Source organism: Watersipora subatra, unplaced genomic scaffold (assembly GCF_963576615.1).
Source record: "Watersipora subatra unplaced genomic scaffold, tzWatSuba1.1 SCAFFOLD_55, whole genome shotgun sequence".
NCBI classification, from domain to species: domain Eukaryota; kingdom Metazoa; phylum Bryozoa; class Gymnolaemata; order Cheilostomatida; family Watersiporidae; genus Watersipora; species Watersipora subatra.
Window position 1 is genome coordinate 85,185 of NW_027045238.1, and position 14,834 is coordinate 100,018.

General features: G+C 34.7%; 1 protein-coding gene across 1 annotated transcript in view; it reads right to left on the reverse strand.

Moving 5' to 3' along the window:
• Positions 1-298: 298 nt before the first annotated feature.
• LOC137410072 (uncharacterized) overlaps positions 299-14,834 on the reverse strand; it is a 35,727-nt gene continuing 21,191 nt past the window's right edge. The window contains exons 3-4 of the mRNA XM_068095656.1: positions 3,539-3,664; positions 299-1,512 (exon numbers count right to left, since the gene is read on the reverse strand). Of these exons, the coding sequence (XP_067951757.1) occupies positions 653-1,512; positions 3,539-3,664 (986 nt within the window). The 3' untranslated portion in view covers positions 299-652. The remainder of the gene's footprint in view (positions 1,513-3,538; positions 3,665-14,834) is intronic.

The window sequence follows — 14,834 nt, forward strand, 5'->3', positions numbered from 1 at the left end:
CAATTGGAGCATTTCTAGCATGTTTGGTTGAAATTGGAAATTTACATTTTTCAGTTTTGTCAGACGTTTGTAATATTCTCACAATAAGCTAATTAGCTCAATTGGAGCATTTCTAGCATGTTTGGTTGAAATTGGAAATTTACATTTTTCACTTTTGTCAGACGTTTGTAAAATTCTTACAATAGGCTTTGTTATATAAACGGTGTGTACTCACATGCGGTTGATGTAAAGAAGGAAGCCTCTCCCAATCTCCCCACGCCTTTATACTCCTGTAACCTCTCGTACTTCCTGTAACCTCTCGTACTTCCTGTAACCTCTCGTACTTCCCGTAACCTCGTAACTACCTGTAACTACCATGACCTCGGGCATTAGCGTAGCCCGCGGCCCACCAGCTCGATTATACAACATGCCCTTTTTCTTTTCTTTTTTGTATGGGCCACTAACCTTCCAGAAATACATTGGGACTCATTCATCAACTCACCTTGCTGGTGAAGTTTACCTTACGCTTTAACCCAGGTCTTCCTCCATCGACTCCTCCTGCGTACCATCACTCCCCAGCAACCCGGGGCTGCTGTCGTACCCGGCCGCACTACTCTCCTCACTCTCCTGATCCTCCACTCTCACTGTTGTATAAATCAGTGTACTCTTCTCGCTACTGCCAGCTCCATTGCCAGTCTGCACTGGCTTTTCCATCACTCTGACCTCCGCCGCTACCAATACTTTTACCGTGACCACTGTCACTACCAACACTCCTCCCACCAACATCTCCAACACTACTTCCACCAACCCTGACAAGCCCGGAGTCTTTTGGTTGGGTCAGTAATGACTCCTCAACCTCATCTCCGTCTCTTCCGTCTTTACCTCGCTCTCCCCAATAAGAGGCAGGCTCAACAGGCTTCCTGTGGGAGGTCTCCACCTGGGCCGTAACCGGCTGCACAGGGGATGGCACCACAGAGCTGGGAGTTGGCATAGGCCCAGACCTATCTAGCTCGACCTCACCTGCAACCAGTGCAGGTCTGCTACCAGCAATTCTCCTCTGAACCTCGGCTAACTCCTGCACCACTACCCTGAAAGCCTTGACATTTTCCAACTCCATGACTGCTGCCTCCCGTTTGGCTTTCAGCTTAGCCAATTTCTCCTTCGACTTCCTCCGCACCTCCCTTTCCTCTCTTTCAATCTCTGCTACCTTTTTCTCATGACCTTCTCTGTCTAACATTCCATTGCTGGATACCTCGGCTAAAAAAGAGCAAACCTTTTCCATTACAGACACTGGTTCAGCTACTTTCTCAGCACCTTCCCTTACCTCATCGTGACTCTGTTCTCCATCACACCCCATAGACCCTTGCACATCTTTGGTGCCTTGGGCTGTCCCCTGTTGGCTACCAATTTCCACGTATTCGCTACTCTTCACTCCCTTGGTTTTACAAGTCCACCAATCTTGACCTGTGTGACCTCTCTTAACTTCGCTCTCTCTGTCAGACTTCTTTGTCAGGTTTTGCAACTCGACATCATCTGAAACATAACTTGACCCAGCAATAATGGTTCTTGACGAAAACAGCTTAACCGGCTTAATACTTCTACACTCCTTAACAGCCTCAAACTTACTTTCGCAAACCGCGTTTACAACAGCAAATAATTGAAGCTGCCTTAACTCAGTTATGCCCAAGAAGTTCGTTCTCAATCCTTTCACCACATATACCTCTGTCTCCATATCTCTATATTTACTTTCCAACTGAACGCCTGCTTTACCGACTACTCTTAGCTTACGACCATCTATTCCCGCCAAAACAGTAGATGGCTCCTCTAGCCGTAGGTTCAGCCTTTCGGCCGTCCCCTCGGTTACAGTCGACACCTCTGCCCCAGTATCAAACGTAAATTCAACGTTCTTCCCATTGACCTTCAAAACCTGTACAATTCTCCTTTCTAGTCAACTGTCATCCTCATACTTATCCCTAGAACCAGAGAACCTAACACTTCTGCCCTTACCACTATCTTGGTACCTCTCCTTATACTTCTCCCCCTCAAACCTATCCATACTGTTGTCCCTGTACCTGCCAAATTTGTCTCTAATCTCGCGGGGGCTTCCTCGGCCCCTATACCTCTCCCCACTACTGTCCCTGCTACCATACCGCTCGTAGCTATTATCTCGACTACCTCCTGACCTCCTGCTACTACCCCGCCCGTCATAACCTACTTCTCTCCTATCCCTACAATAACGGGATACATGTCCTCGCTGTCCACAACAAAAACATTTAATGGAGGGACAACTCCTCATCTCATGCCCACTACGTTTACAATTGTAGCATACTCTACCTCCACTGCCATCTCTACTGCTTGCTCTAGATCTAGAGACATGCCTCTCCCTGCTATTGTCTCTATACTTTCTACTGTCACCGTCCTTGTTATACTCCCTGCCTCTTGTCCCATATCTACTAGCACCTTGCTCTTCACTACCATAATACTCTCTACTACTCCTAGGGCTACCCCTAGGGGAAGATCTACCTGCTGAATCATAACTTCTATCTCTATCATTACTCCTGTACTGCACTCGGCTATCAAACTCTGATACCTTTGCTACTTCTCTCTTAACCTCACTCTTTAAATCGGTACTTCTACCCTCACCTCTCAAAAATCTATCAGAGCTGTCGGCCATTTCTCGAGCCCTCAATGCCTCCTGCAATAACGCCCAAGTAAGATTTGCATTCTTCATTAACTCTCTGCTTACTTCTCTATTTCTCAACCCGTTAACCGCCACAATAAGGGCAAACCTTACCCTATCATTATCGTTAGTCACCTCTGCATATCTGCTCAAACTCTCTACCCGTTGTAAAAACTCTCTATCACTTTCCCCAAGTGTCTGCCTAGCCGTAAGGAACTTATGCCCCTTTACGAACATACTCTCTTGTCTACCATAATAACCCTGTAAAACCTCCACTGCCCCTTCATAAGTAGAATTCACGCCATCTACGTTAAACCCTGCACCTCTCAATACTTCTCTACCACTGTGCCCAATAGCTCTCAATAGTGGCACTAACCTAGCTCTACCTCTCATAATAGGGCGCCTATTTTCACCTTCACCTTCGTAACCTCTTCTCTCTACAGCACTCTCTATACATAAATTCATCTCCTCTATGAATCTCTCCCACGATCCATCTCCGTGCTCTCCAAACACCAGCTTCGGAAACCCACTCTCCATCTCTACCCGATACAATATCTCCCTCGCCACGAATACACTCTACCCCTCTCGTATAATTAGTGTAACTCCCACCTCCGAATATGTAATAAATAATTGCACCTCAACACCGCTACTACACCTCACAACACTACCCTAATAAATAATTGCACCTTAACAACACCGCTACTACACCTCACAACACTACCCTACCTCACGTTACCTCACCTACACGCCCGTGAAAGGGTCTATACAACCGTTTAACTTACCCGCAACCAGAAAAATTATCGCTAATGATAACAAAACAAGAAAAAAAAATCAGAGCTTCGTCAACTGCGCCATGTTATATAAACGGTGTGTACTCACATGCGGTTGATGTAAAGAAGGAAGCCTCTCCCAATCTCCCCACGCCTTTATACTCCTGTAACCTCTCGTACTTCCTGTAACCTCTCGTACTTCCTGTAACCTCTCGTACTTCCCGTAACCTCGTAACTACCTGTAACTACCATGACCTCGGGCATTAGCGTAGCCCGCGGCCCACCAGCTCGATTATACAACAGGCTTATTTGCGCAATTTGAGCATTTCTAGCATGTTTGGTTGAAATTGGAAATTTACATTTTTCAGTTTTGTCAGACGTTTTTAATATTCTCACAATAAGCTAATTAGCTCAATTGGAGCATTTCTAGCATGTTTGGTTGAAATTGGAAATTTACATTTTTCACTTTTGTCAGACAATTGCAATATTCTCACAATAAGCTAATTAGCTCAATTGGAGCATTTCTAGCATGTTTGGTTGAAATTGGAAATTTACATTTTTCAGTTTTGTCAGACGTTTGTAATATTCTCACAATAAGCTAATTAGCTCAATTGGAGCATTTCTAGCATGTTTGGTTTAAATTGGAAATTTACATTTTTCACCTTTGTCAGGCAATTGCAATATTCTCTCAATAAGCTAATTAGCTCAATTGGAGCATTTCTAGCATGATTGGTTGAAATTGGAAATTTACATTTTTCAGTTTTGTCAGACGTTTGTAAAATTCTTACAATAGGCTTATTTGCGCAATTTGAGCATTTCTAGCATGTTTGGTTGAAATTGGAAATTTACATTTTTCAGTTTTGTCAGACGTTTGTAATATTCTCACAATAAGCTAATTAGCTCAATTGGAGCATTTCTAGCATGTTTGGTTGAAATTGGGAATTTACATTTTTCACTTTTGTCAGACAATTGCAATATTCTCACAATAAGCTAATTAGCTCAATTGGAGCATTTCTAGCATGTTTGGTTGAAATTGGAAATTTACATTTTTCACTTTTGTCAGACGTTTGTAAAATTCTTACAATAGGCTTATTTGCGCAATTTGAGCATTTCTAGCATGTTTGGTTGAAATTGGAAATTTACATTTTTCAGTTTTGTCAGACGTTTGTAATATTCTCACAATAAGCTAATTAGCTCAATTGGAGCATTTCTAGCATGTTTGGTTGAAATTGGAAATTTACATTTTTCACTTTTGTCAGACAATTGCAATATTCTCACAATAAGCTAATTAGCTCAATTGGAGCATTTCTAGCATGTTTGGTTGAAATTGGAAATTTACATTTTTCAGTTTTGTCAGACGTTTGTAATATTCTCACAATAAGCTAATTAGCTCAATTGGAGCATTTCTAGCATGTTTGGTTTAAATTGGAAATTTACATTTTTCACCTTTGTCAGACAATTGCAATATTCTCTCAATAAGCTAATTAGCTCAATTGGAGCATTTCTAGCATGTTTGGTTGAAATTGGAAATTTACATTTTTCACTTTTGTCAGACAATTGCAATATTCTCACAATAAGCTAATTAGCTCAATTGGAGCATTTCTAGCATGTTTGGTTGAAATTGGAAATTTACATTTTTCAGTTTTGTCAGACGTTTGTAAAAATCTTACAATAGGCTTATTTGCGCAATTTGAGCATTTCTAGCATGTTTGGTTGAAATTGGAAATTTACATTTTTCAGTTTTGTCAGACGTTTGTAATATTCTCACAATAAGCTAATTAGCTCAATTGGAGCATTTCTAGCATGTTTGGTTTAAATTGGAAATTTACATTTTTCACCTTTGTCAGACAATTGCAATATTCTCTCAATAAGCTAATTAGCTCAATTGGAGCATTTCTAGCATGTTTGGTTGAAATTGGAAATTTACATTTTTCACTTTTGTCAGACAATTGCAATATTCTCACAATAAGCTAATTAGCTCAATTGGAGCATTTCTAGCATGTTTGGTTGAAATTGGAAATTTACATTTTTCAGTTTTGTCAGACGTTTGTAAAATTCTTACAATAGGCTTATTTGCGCAATTTGAGCATTTCTAGCATGTTTGGTTGAAATTGGAAATTTACATTTTTCAGTTTTGTCAGACGTTTGTAATATTCTCACAATAAGCTAATTAGCTCAATTGGAGCATTTCTAGCATGTTTGGTTTAAATTGGAAATTTACATTTTTCACTTTTGTCAGACAATTGCAATATTCTCTCAATAAGCTAATTAGCTCAATTGGAGCATTTCTAGCATGTTTGGTTGAAATTGGAAATTTACATTTTTCAGTTTTGTCAGACGTTTGTAATATTCTCACAATAAGCTAATTAGCTCAATTGGAGCATTTCTAGCATGTTTGGTTGAAATTGGAAATTTACATTTTTCACTTTTGTCAGACGTTTGTAAAATTCTTACAATAGGCTTATTTGCGCAATTTGAGCATTTCTAGCATGTTTGGTTGAAATTGGAAATTTACATTTTTCAGTTTTGTCAGACGTTTGTAATATTCTCACAATAAGCTAATTAGCTCAATTGGAGCATTTCTAGCATGTTTGGTTGAAATTGGAAATTTACATTTTTCACTTTTGTCAGACGTTTGTAAAATTCTTACAATAGGCTTATTTGCGCAATTTGAGCATTTCTAGCATGTTTGGTTGAAATTGGAAATTTACATTTTTCAGTTTTGTCAGACGTTTGTAATATTCTCACAATAAGCTAATTAGCTCAATTGGAGCATTTCTAGCATGTTTGGTTGAAATTGGAAATTTACATTTTTCACTTTTGTCAGACAATTGCAATATTCTCACAATAAGCTAATTAGCTCAATTGGAGCTAATTGAGCTAATTTCTAGCATGTTTGGTTGAAATTGGAAATTTACATTTTTCAGTTTTGTCAGACGTTTGTAATATTCTCACAATAAGCTAATTAGCTCAATTGGAGCATTTCTAGCATGTTTGGTTGAAATTGGAAATTTACATTTTTCACTTTTGTCAGACAATTGCAATATTCTCACAATAAGCTAATTAGCTCAATTGGAGCATTTCTAGCATGTTTGGTTGAAATTGGAAATTTACATTTTTCAGTTTTGTCAGACGTTTGTAATATTCTCACAATAAGCTAATTAGCTCAATTGGAGCATTTCTAGCATGTTTGGTTTAAATTGGAAATTTACATTTTTCACCTTTGTCAGACAATTGCAATATTCTCTCAATAAGCTAATTAGCTCAATTGGAGCATTTCTAGCATGTTTGGTTGAAATTGGAAATTTACATTTTTCACTTTTGTCAGACAATTGCAATATTCTCACAATAAGCTAATTAACTCAATTGGAGCATTTCTAGCATGTTTGGTTGAAATTGGAAATTTACATTTTTCAGTTTTGTCAGACGTTTGTAAAAATCTTACAATAGGCTTATTTGCGCAATTTGAGCATTTCTAGCATGTTTGGTTGAAATTGGAAATTTACATTTTTCACTTTTGTCAGACGTTTGTAATATTCTCACAATAAGCTAATTAGCTCAATTGGAGCATTTCTAGCATGTTTGGTTGAAATTGGAAATTTACATTTTTCACTTTTGTCAGACAATTGCAATATTCTCACAATAAGCTAATTAGCTCAATTGGAGCATTTCTAGCATGTTTGGTTGAAATTGGAAATTTACATTTTTCAGTTTTGTCAGACGTTTGTAATATTCTCACAATAAGCTAATTAGCTCAATTGGAGCATTTCTAGCATGTTTGGTTGAAATTGGAAATTTACATTTTTCAGTTTTGTCAGACGTTTGTAATATTCTCACAATAAGCTAATTAGCTCAATTGGAGCATTTCTATCATGTTTGGTTGAAATTGAAAATTTACCTTTATCACTTTTGTCAGACAATTGCAATATTCTCTCAATAAGCTAATTAGCTCAATTGGAGCATTTCTAGCATGTTTGGTTGAAATTGGAAATTTACATTTTTCAGTTTTGTCAGACGTTTGTAAAATTCTTACAATAGGCTTATTTGCGCAATTTGAGCATTTCTAGCAGGTTTGGTTGAAATTGGAAATTTAAATTTTTCAGTTTTGTCAGACGTTTGTAATATTCTCACAATAAGCTAATTAGCTCAATTGGAGCATTTCTAGCATGTTTGGTTGAAATTGGAAATTTACATTTTTCAGTTTTGTCAGACGTTTGTAAAATTCTTACAGTAAGCTTATTTCCGCATTTGGAGCATTTCTAGCATGTTTGGTTGAAATTGGAAATTTACATTTTTCAGTTTTGTCAGACGTTTGTAATATTCTCACAATAAGCTAATTAGCTCAATTGGAGCATTTCTAGCATGTTTGGTTGAAATTGGAAATTTACATTTTTCACTTTTGTCAGACGTTTGTAAAAGTCTTACAGTAGGCTTATTTGCGCAATTTGAGCATTTCTAACATGTTTGGTTGAAATTGGAAATTTACATTTTTCACTTTTGTCAGACAATTGCAATATTCTCTCAATAAGCTAATTAGCTCAATTGGAGCATTTCTAGCATGTTTGGTTGAAATTGGAAATTTACATTTTTCACTTTTGTCAGACGTTTGTAAATTTCTTACAGTAGGCTTATTTGCGCAATTTGAGCATTTCTAGCATGTTTGGTTGAAATTGGAAATTTACATTTTTCAGTTTTGTCAGACGTTTGTAATATTCTCACAATAAGCTAATTAGCTCAATTGGAGCATTTCTAGCATGTTTGGTTGAAATTGGAAATTTACATTTTTCACTTTTGTCAGACAATTGCAATATTTTCACAATAAGCTAATTAGCTCAATTGGAGCATTTCTAGCATGTTTGGTTGAAATTGGAAATTTACATTTTTCACTTTTGTCAGACAATTGCAATATTCTCACAATAAGCTAATTAGCTCAATTGGAGCATTTCTAGCATGTTTGGTTGAAATTGGAAAATTACATGTTTCAGTTTTGTCAGACGTTTGTAATATTCTCACAATAAGCTAATTAGCTCAATTGGAGCATTTCTAGCATGTTTGGTTGAAATTGGAAATTTACATTTTTCAGTTTTGTCAGACGTTTGTAAAATTCTTACAATAGGCTTATTTGCGCAATTTGAGCATTTCTAGCATGTTTGGTTGAAATTGGAAATTTACATTTTTCACTTTTGTCAGACGTTTGTAATATTCTCACAATAAGCTAATTAGCTCAATTGGAGCATTTCTAGCATGTTTGGTTGAAATTGGAAATTTACATTTTTCAGTTTTGTCAGACGTTTGTAATATTCTCACAATAAGCTAATTAGCTCAATTGGAGCATTTCTAGCATGTTTGGTTGAAATTGAAAATTTACCTTTATCACTTTTGTCAGACAATTGCAATATTCTCTCAATAAGCTAATTAGCTCAATTGGAGCATTTCTAGCATGTTTGGTTGAAATTGGAAATTTACATTTTTCAGTTTTGTCAGACGTTTGTAAAATTCTTACAATAGGCTTATTTGCGCAATTTGAGCATTTCTAGCATGTTTGGTTGAAATTGGAAATTTACATTTTTCAGTTTTGTCAGACGTTTGTAATATTCTCACAATAAGCTAATTAGCTCAATTGGAGCATTTCTAGCATGTTTGGTTTAAATTGGAAATTTACATTTTTCACTTTTGTCAGACAATTGCAATATTCTCTCAATAAGCTAATTAGCTATATTGGAGCATTTCTAGCATGTTTGGTTGAAATTGGAAATTTACATTTTTCAGTTTTGTCAGACGTTTTTAATATTCTCACAGTAAGCTAATTAGCTCAATTGGAGCATTTCTAGCATGTTTGGTTGAAATTGGAAATTTACATTTTTCACTTTTGTCAGACGTTTGTAAAATTCTTACAATAGGCTTATTTGCGCAATTTGAGCATTTCTAGCATGTTTGGTTGAAATTGGAAATTTACATTTTTCAGTTTTGTCAGACGTTTTTAATATTCTCACAGTAAGCTAATTAGCTCAATTGGAGCATATCTAGCATGTTTGGTTGAAATTGGAAATTTACATTTTTCACTTTTGTCAGACAATTGCAATATTCTCACAATAAGCTAATTAGCTCAATTGGAGCATTTCTAGCATGTTTGGTTGAAATTGGAAATTTACATTTTTCAGTTTTGTCAGACGTTTGTAATATTCTCACAATAAGCTAATTAGCTCAATTGGAGCATTTCTAGCATGTTTGGTTTAAATTGGAAATTTACATTTTTCACCTTTGTCAGGCAATTGCAATATTCTCTCAATAAGCTAATTAGCTCAATTGGAGCATTTCTAGCATGTTTGGTTGAAATTGGAAATTTACATTTTTCAGTTTTGTCAGACGTTTGTAATATTCTCACAAGAAGCTAATTAGCTCAATTGGAGCATTTCTAGCATGTTTGGTTTAAATTGGAAATTTACATTTTTCACCTTTGTCAGGCAATTGCAATATTCTCTCAATAAGCTAATTAGCTCAATTGGAGCATTTCTAGCATGTTTGGTTGAAATTGGAAATTTACATTTTTCAGTTTTGTCAGACGTTTGTAATATTCTCACAAGAAGCTAATTAGCTCAATTGGAGCATTTCTAGCATGTTTGGTTGAAATTGGAAATTTACATTTTTCACTTTTGTCAGACGTTTGTAAAATTCTTACAATAGGCTTATTTGCGCAATTTGAGCATTTCTAGCATGTTTGGTTGAAATTGGAAATTTACATTTTTCAGTTTTGTCAGACGTTTGTAATATTCTCACAATAAGCTAATTAGCTCAATTGGAGCATTTCTAGCATGTTTGGTTGAAATTGGAAATTTACATTTTTCACTTTTGTCAGACAATTTCAATATTCTCACAATAAGCTAATTAGCTCAATTGGAGCATTTCTAGCATGTTTGGTTGAAATTGGAAATTTACATTTTTCAGTTTTGTCAGACGTTTGTAATATTCTCACAATAAGCTAATTAGCTCAATTGGAGCATTTCTAGCATGTTTGGTTTAAATTGGAAATTTACATTTTTCACCTTTGTCAGACAATTGCAATATTCTCTCAATAAGCTAATTAGCTCAATTGGAGCATTTCTAGCATGTTTGGTTGAAATTGGAAATTTACATTTTTCACTTTTGTCAGACAATTGCAATATTCTCACAATAAGCTAATTAGCTCAATTGGAGCATTTCTAGCATGTTTGGTTGAAATTGGAAATTTACATTTTTCAGTTTTGTCAGACAATTGCAATATTCTCACAATAAGCTAATTAGCTCAATTGGAGCATTTCTAGCATGTTTGGTTGAAATTGGAAATTTACATTTTTCAGTTTTGTCAGACGTTTGTAAAATTCTTACAATAGGCTTATTTGCGCAATTTGAGCATTTCTAGCATGTTTGGTTGAAATTGGAAATTTACATTTTTCAGTTTTGTCAGACGTTTGTAAAATTCTTACAATAGGCTTATTTGCGCAATTTGAGCATTTCTAGCATGTTTGGTTGAAATTGGAAATTTACATTTTTCAGTTTTGTCAGACGTTTGTAATATTCTCACAATAAGCTAATTAGCTCAATTGGAGCATTTCTAGCATGTTTGGTTGAAATTGGAAATTTACATTTTTCACTTTTGTCAGACAATTGCAATATTCTCTCAATAAGCTAATTAGCTCAATTGGAGCATTTCTAGCATGTTTGGTTGAAATTGGAAATTTACATTTTTCAGTTTTGTCAGACGTTTGTAAAATTCTTACAATAGGCTTATTTGCGCAATTTGAGCATTTCTAGCATGTTTGGTTGAAATTGGAAATTTACATTTTTCACTTTTGTCAGACGTTTGTAATATTCTCACAATAAGCTAATTAGCTCAATTGGAGCATTTCTAGCATGTTTGGTTGAAACTGGAAATTTACATTTTTCAGTTTGCTCAGACGTTTGTAATATTCTCACAATAAGCTAATTAGCTCAATTGGAGCATTTCTAGCATGTTTGGTTGAAATTGAAAATTTACCTTTATCACTTTTGTCAGACAATTGCAATATTCTCTCAATAAGCTAATTAGCTCAATTGGAGCATTTCTAGCATGTTTGGTTGAAATTGGAAATTTACATTTTTCACTTTTGTCAGACGTTTGTAAAATTCTTACAATAGGCTTATTTGCGCAATTTGAGCATTTCTAGCAGGTTTGGTTGAAATTGGAAATTTACATTTTTCAGTTTTGTCAGACGTTTGTAATATTCTCACAATAAGCTAATTAGCTCAATTGGAGCATTTCTAGCATGTTTGGTTGAAATTGGAAATTTACATTTTTCAGTTTTGTCAGACGTTTGTAAAATTCTTACAGTAAGCTTATTTCCGCATTTGGAGCATTTCTAGCATGTTTGGTTGAAATTGGAAATTTACATTTTTCAGTTTTGTCAGACGTTTGTAATATTCTCACAATAAGCTAATTAGCTCAATTGGAGCATTTCTAGCATGTTTGGTTGAAATTGGAAATTTACATTTTTCACTTTTGTCAGACGTTTGTAAAAGTCTTACAGTAGGCTTATTTGCGCAATTTGAGCATTTCTAGCATGTTTGGTTGAAATTGGAAATTTACATTTTTCACTTTTGTCAGACAATTGCAATATTCTCTCAATAAGCTAATTAGCTCAATTGGAGCATTTCTAGCATGTTTGGTTGAAATTGGAAATTTACATTTTTCACTTTTGTCAGACGTTTGTAAAATTCTTACAGTAGGCTTATTTGCGCAATTTGAGCATTTCTAGCATGTTTGGTTGAAATTGGAAATTTACATTTTTCAGTTTTGTCAGACGTTTGTAATATTCTCACAATAAGCTAATTAGCTCAATTGGAGCATTTCTAGCATGTTTGGTTGAAATTGGAAATTTACATTTTTCACTTTTGTCAGACAATTGCAATATTCTCACAATAAGCTAATTAGCTCAATTGGAGCATTTCTAGCATGTTTGGTTGAAATTGGAAATTTACATTTTTCACTTTTGTCAGACAATTGCAATATTCTCACAATAAGCTAATTAGCTCAATTGGAGCATTTCTAGCATGTTTGGTTGAAATTGGAAAATTACATGTTTCAGTTTTGTCAGACGTTTGTAATATTCTCACAATAAGCTAATTAGCTCAATTGGAGCATTTCTAGCATGTTTGGTTGAAATTGGAAATTTACATTTTTCAGTTTTGTCAGACGTTTGTAAAATTCTTACAATAGGCTTATTTGCGCAATTTGAGCATTTCTAGCATGTTTGGTTGAAATTGGAAATTTACATTTTTCACTTTTGTCAGACGTTTGTAATATTCTCACAATAAGCTAATTAGCTCAATTGGAGCATTTCTAGCATGTTTGGTTGAAATTGGAAATTTACATTTTTCACTTTGGTCAGACGTTTGTAATATTCTCACAATAAGCTAATTAGCTCAATTGGAGCATTTCTAGCATGTTTGGTTGAAATTGAAAATTTACCTTTATCACTTTTGTCAGACAATTGCAATATTCTCTCAATAAGCTAATTAGCTCAATTGGAGCATTTCTAGCATGTTTGGTTGAAATTGGAAATTTACATTTTTCAGTTTTGTCAGACGTTTGTAATATTCTCACAATAAGCTAATTAGCTCAATTGGAGCATTTCTAGCATGTTTGGTTTAAATTGGAAATTTACATTTTTCACCTTTGTCAGGCAATTGCAATATTCTCTCAATAAGCTAATTAGCTCAATTGGAGCATTTCTAGCATGTTTGGTTGAAATTGGAAATTTACATTTTTCAGTTTTGTCAGACGTTTGTAAAATTCTTACAATAGGCTTATTTGCGCAATTTGAGCATTTCTAGCATGTTTGGTTGAAATTGGAAATTTACATTTTTCAGTTTTGTCAGACGTTTGTAATATTCTCACAAGAAGCTAATTAGCTCAATTGGAGCATTTCTAGCATGTTTGGTTGAAATTGGAAATTTACATTTTTCACTTTTGTCAGACAATTGCAATATTCTCACAATAAGCTAATTAGCTCAATTGGAGCATTTCTAGCATGTTTGGTTGAAATTGGAAATTTACATTTTTCACTTTTGTCAGACGTTTGTAAAATTCTTACAATAGGCTTATTTGCGCAATTTGAGCATTTCTAGCATGTTTGGTTGAAATTGGAAATTTACATTTTTCAGTTTTGTCAGACGTTTGTAATATTCTCACAATAAGCTAATTAGCTCAATTGGAGCATTTCTAGCATGTTTGGTTGAAATTGGAAATTTACATTTTTCACTTTTGTCAGACAATTGCAATATTTTCACAATAAGCTAATTAGCTCAATTGGAGCATTTCTAGCATGTTTGGTTGAAATTGGAAATTTACATTTTTCACTTTTGTCAGACAATTGCAATATTCTCACAATAAGCTAATTAGCTCAATTGGAGCATTTCTAGCATGTTTGGTTGAAATTGGAAAATTACATGTTTCAGTTTTGTCAGACGTTTGTAATATTCTCACAATAAGCTAATTAGCTCAATTGGAGCATTTCTAGCATGTTTGGTTGAAATTGGAAATTTACATTTTTCAGTTTTGTCAGACGTTTGTAAAATTCTTACAATAGGCTTATTTGCGCAATTTGAGCATTTCTAGCATGTTTGGTTGAAATTGGAAATTTACATTTTTCACTTTTGTCAGACGTTTGTAATATTCTCACAATAAGCTAATTAGCTCAATTGGAGCATTTCTAGCATGTTTGGTTGAAATTGGAAATTTACATTTTTCAGTTTTGTCAGACGTTTGTAATATTCTCACAATAAGCTAATTAGCTCAATTGGAGCATTTCTAGCATGTTTGGTTGAAATTGGAAATTTACATTTTTCAGTTTTGTCAGACGTTTGTAATATTCTCACAATAAGCTAATTAGCTCAATTGGAGCATTTCTAGCATGTTTGGTTTAAATTGGAAATTTACATTTTTCACCTTTGTCAGACAATTGCAATATTCTCTCAATAAGCTAATTAGCTCAATTGGAGCATTTCTAGCATGTTTGGTTGAAATTGGAAATTTACATTTTTCACTTTTGTCAGACAATTGCAATATTCTCACAATAAGCTAATTAGCTCAATTGGAGCATTTCTAGCATGTTTGGTTGAAATTGGAAATTTACATTTTTCAGTTTTGTCAGACAATTGCAATATTCTCACAATAAGCTAATTAGCTCAATTGGAGCATTTCTAGCATGTTTGGTTGAAATTGGAAATTTACATTTTTCAGTTTTGTCAGACGTTTGTAAAATTCTTACAATAGGCTTATTTGCGCAATTTGAGCATTTCTAGCATGTTTGGTTGAAATTGGAAATTTACATTTTTCAGTTTTGTCAGACGTTTGTAAAATTCTTACAATAGGCTTATTTGCGCAATTT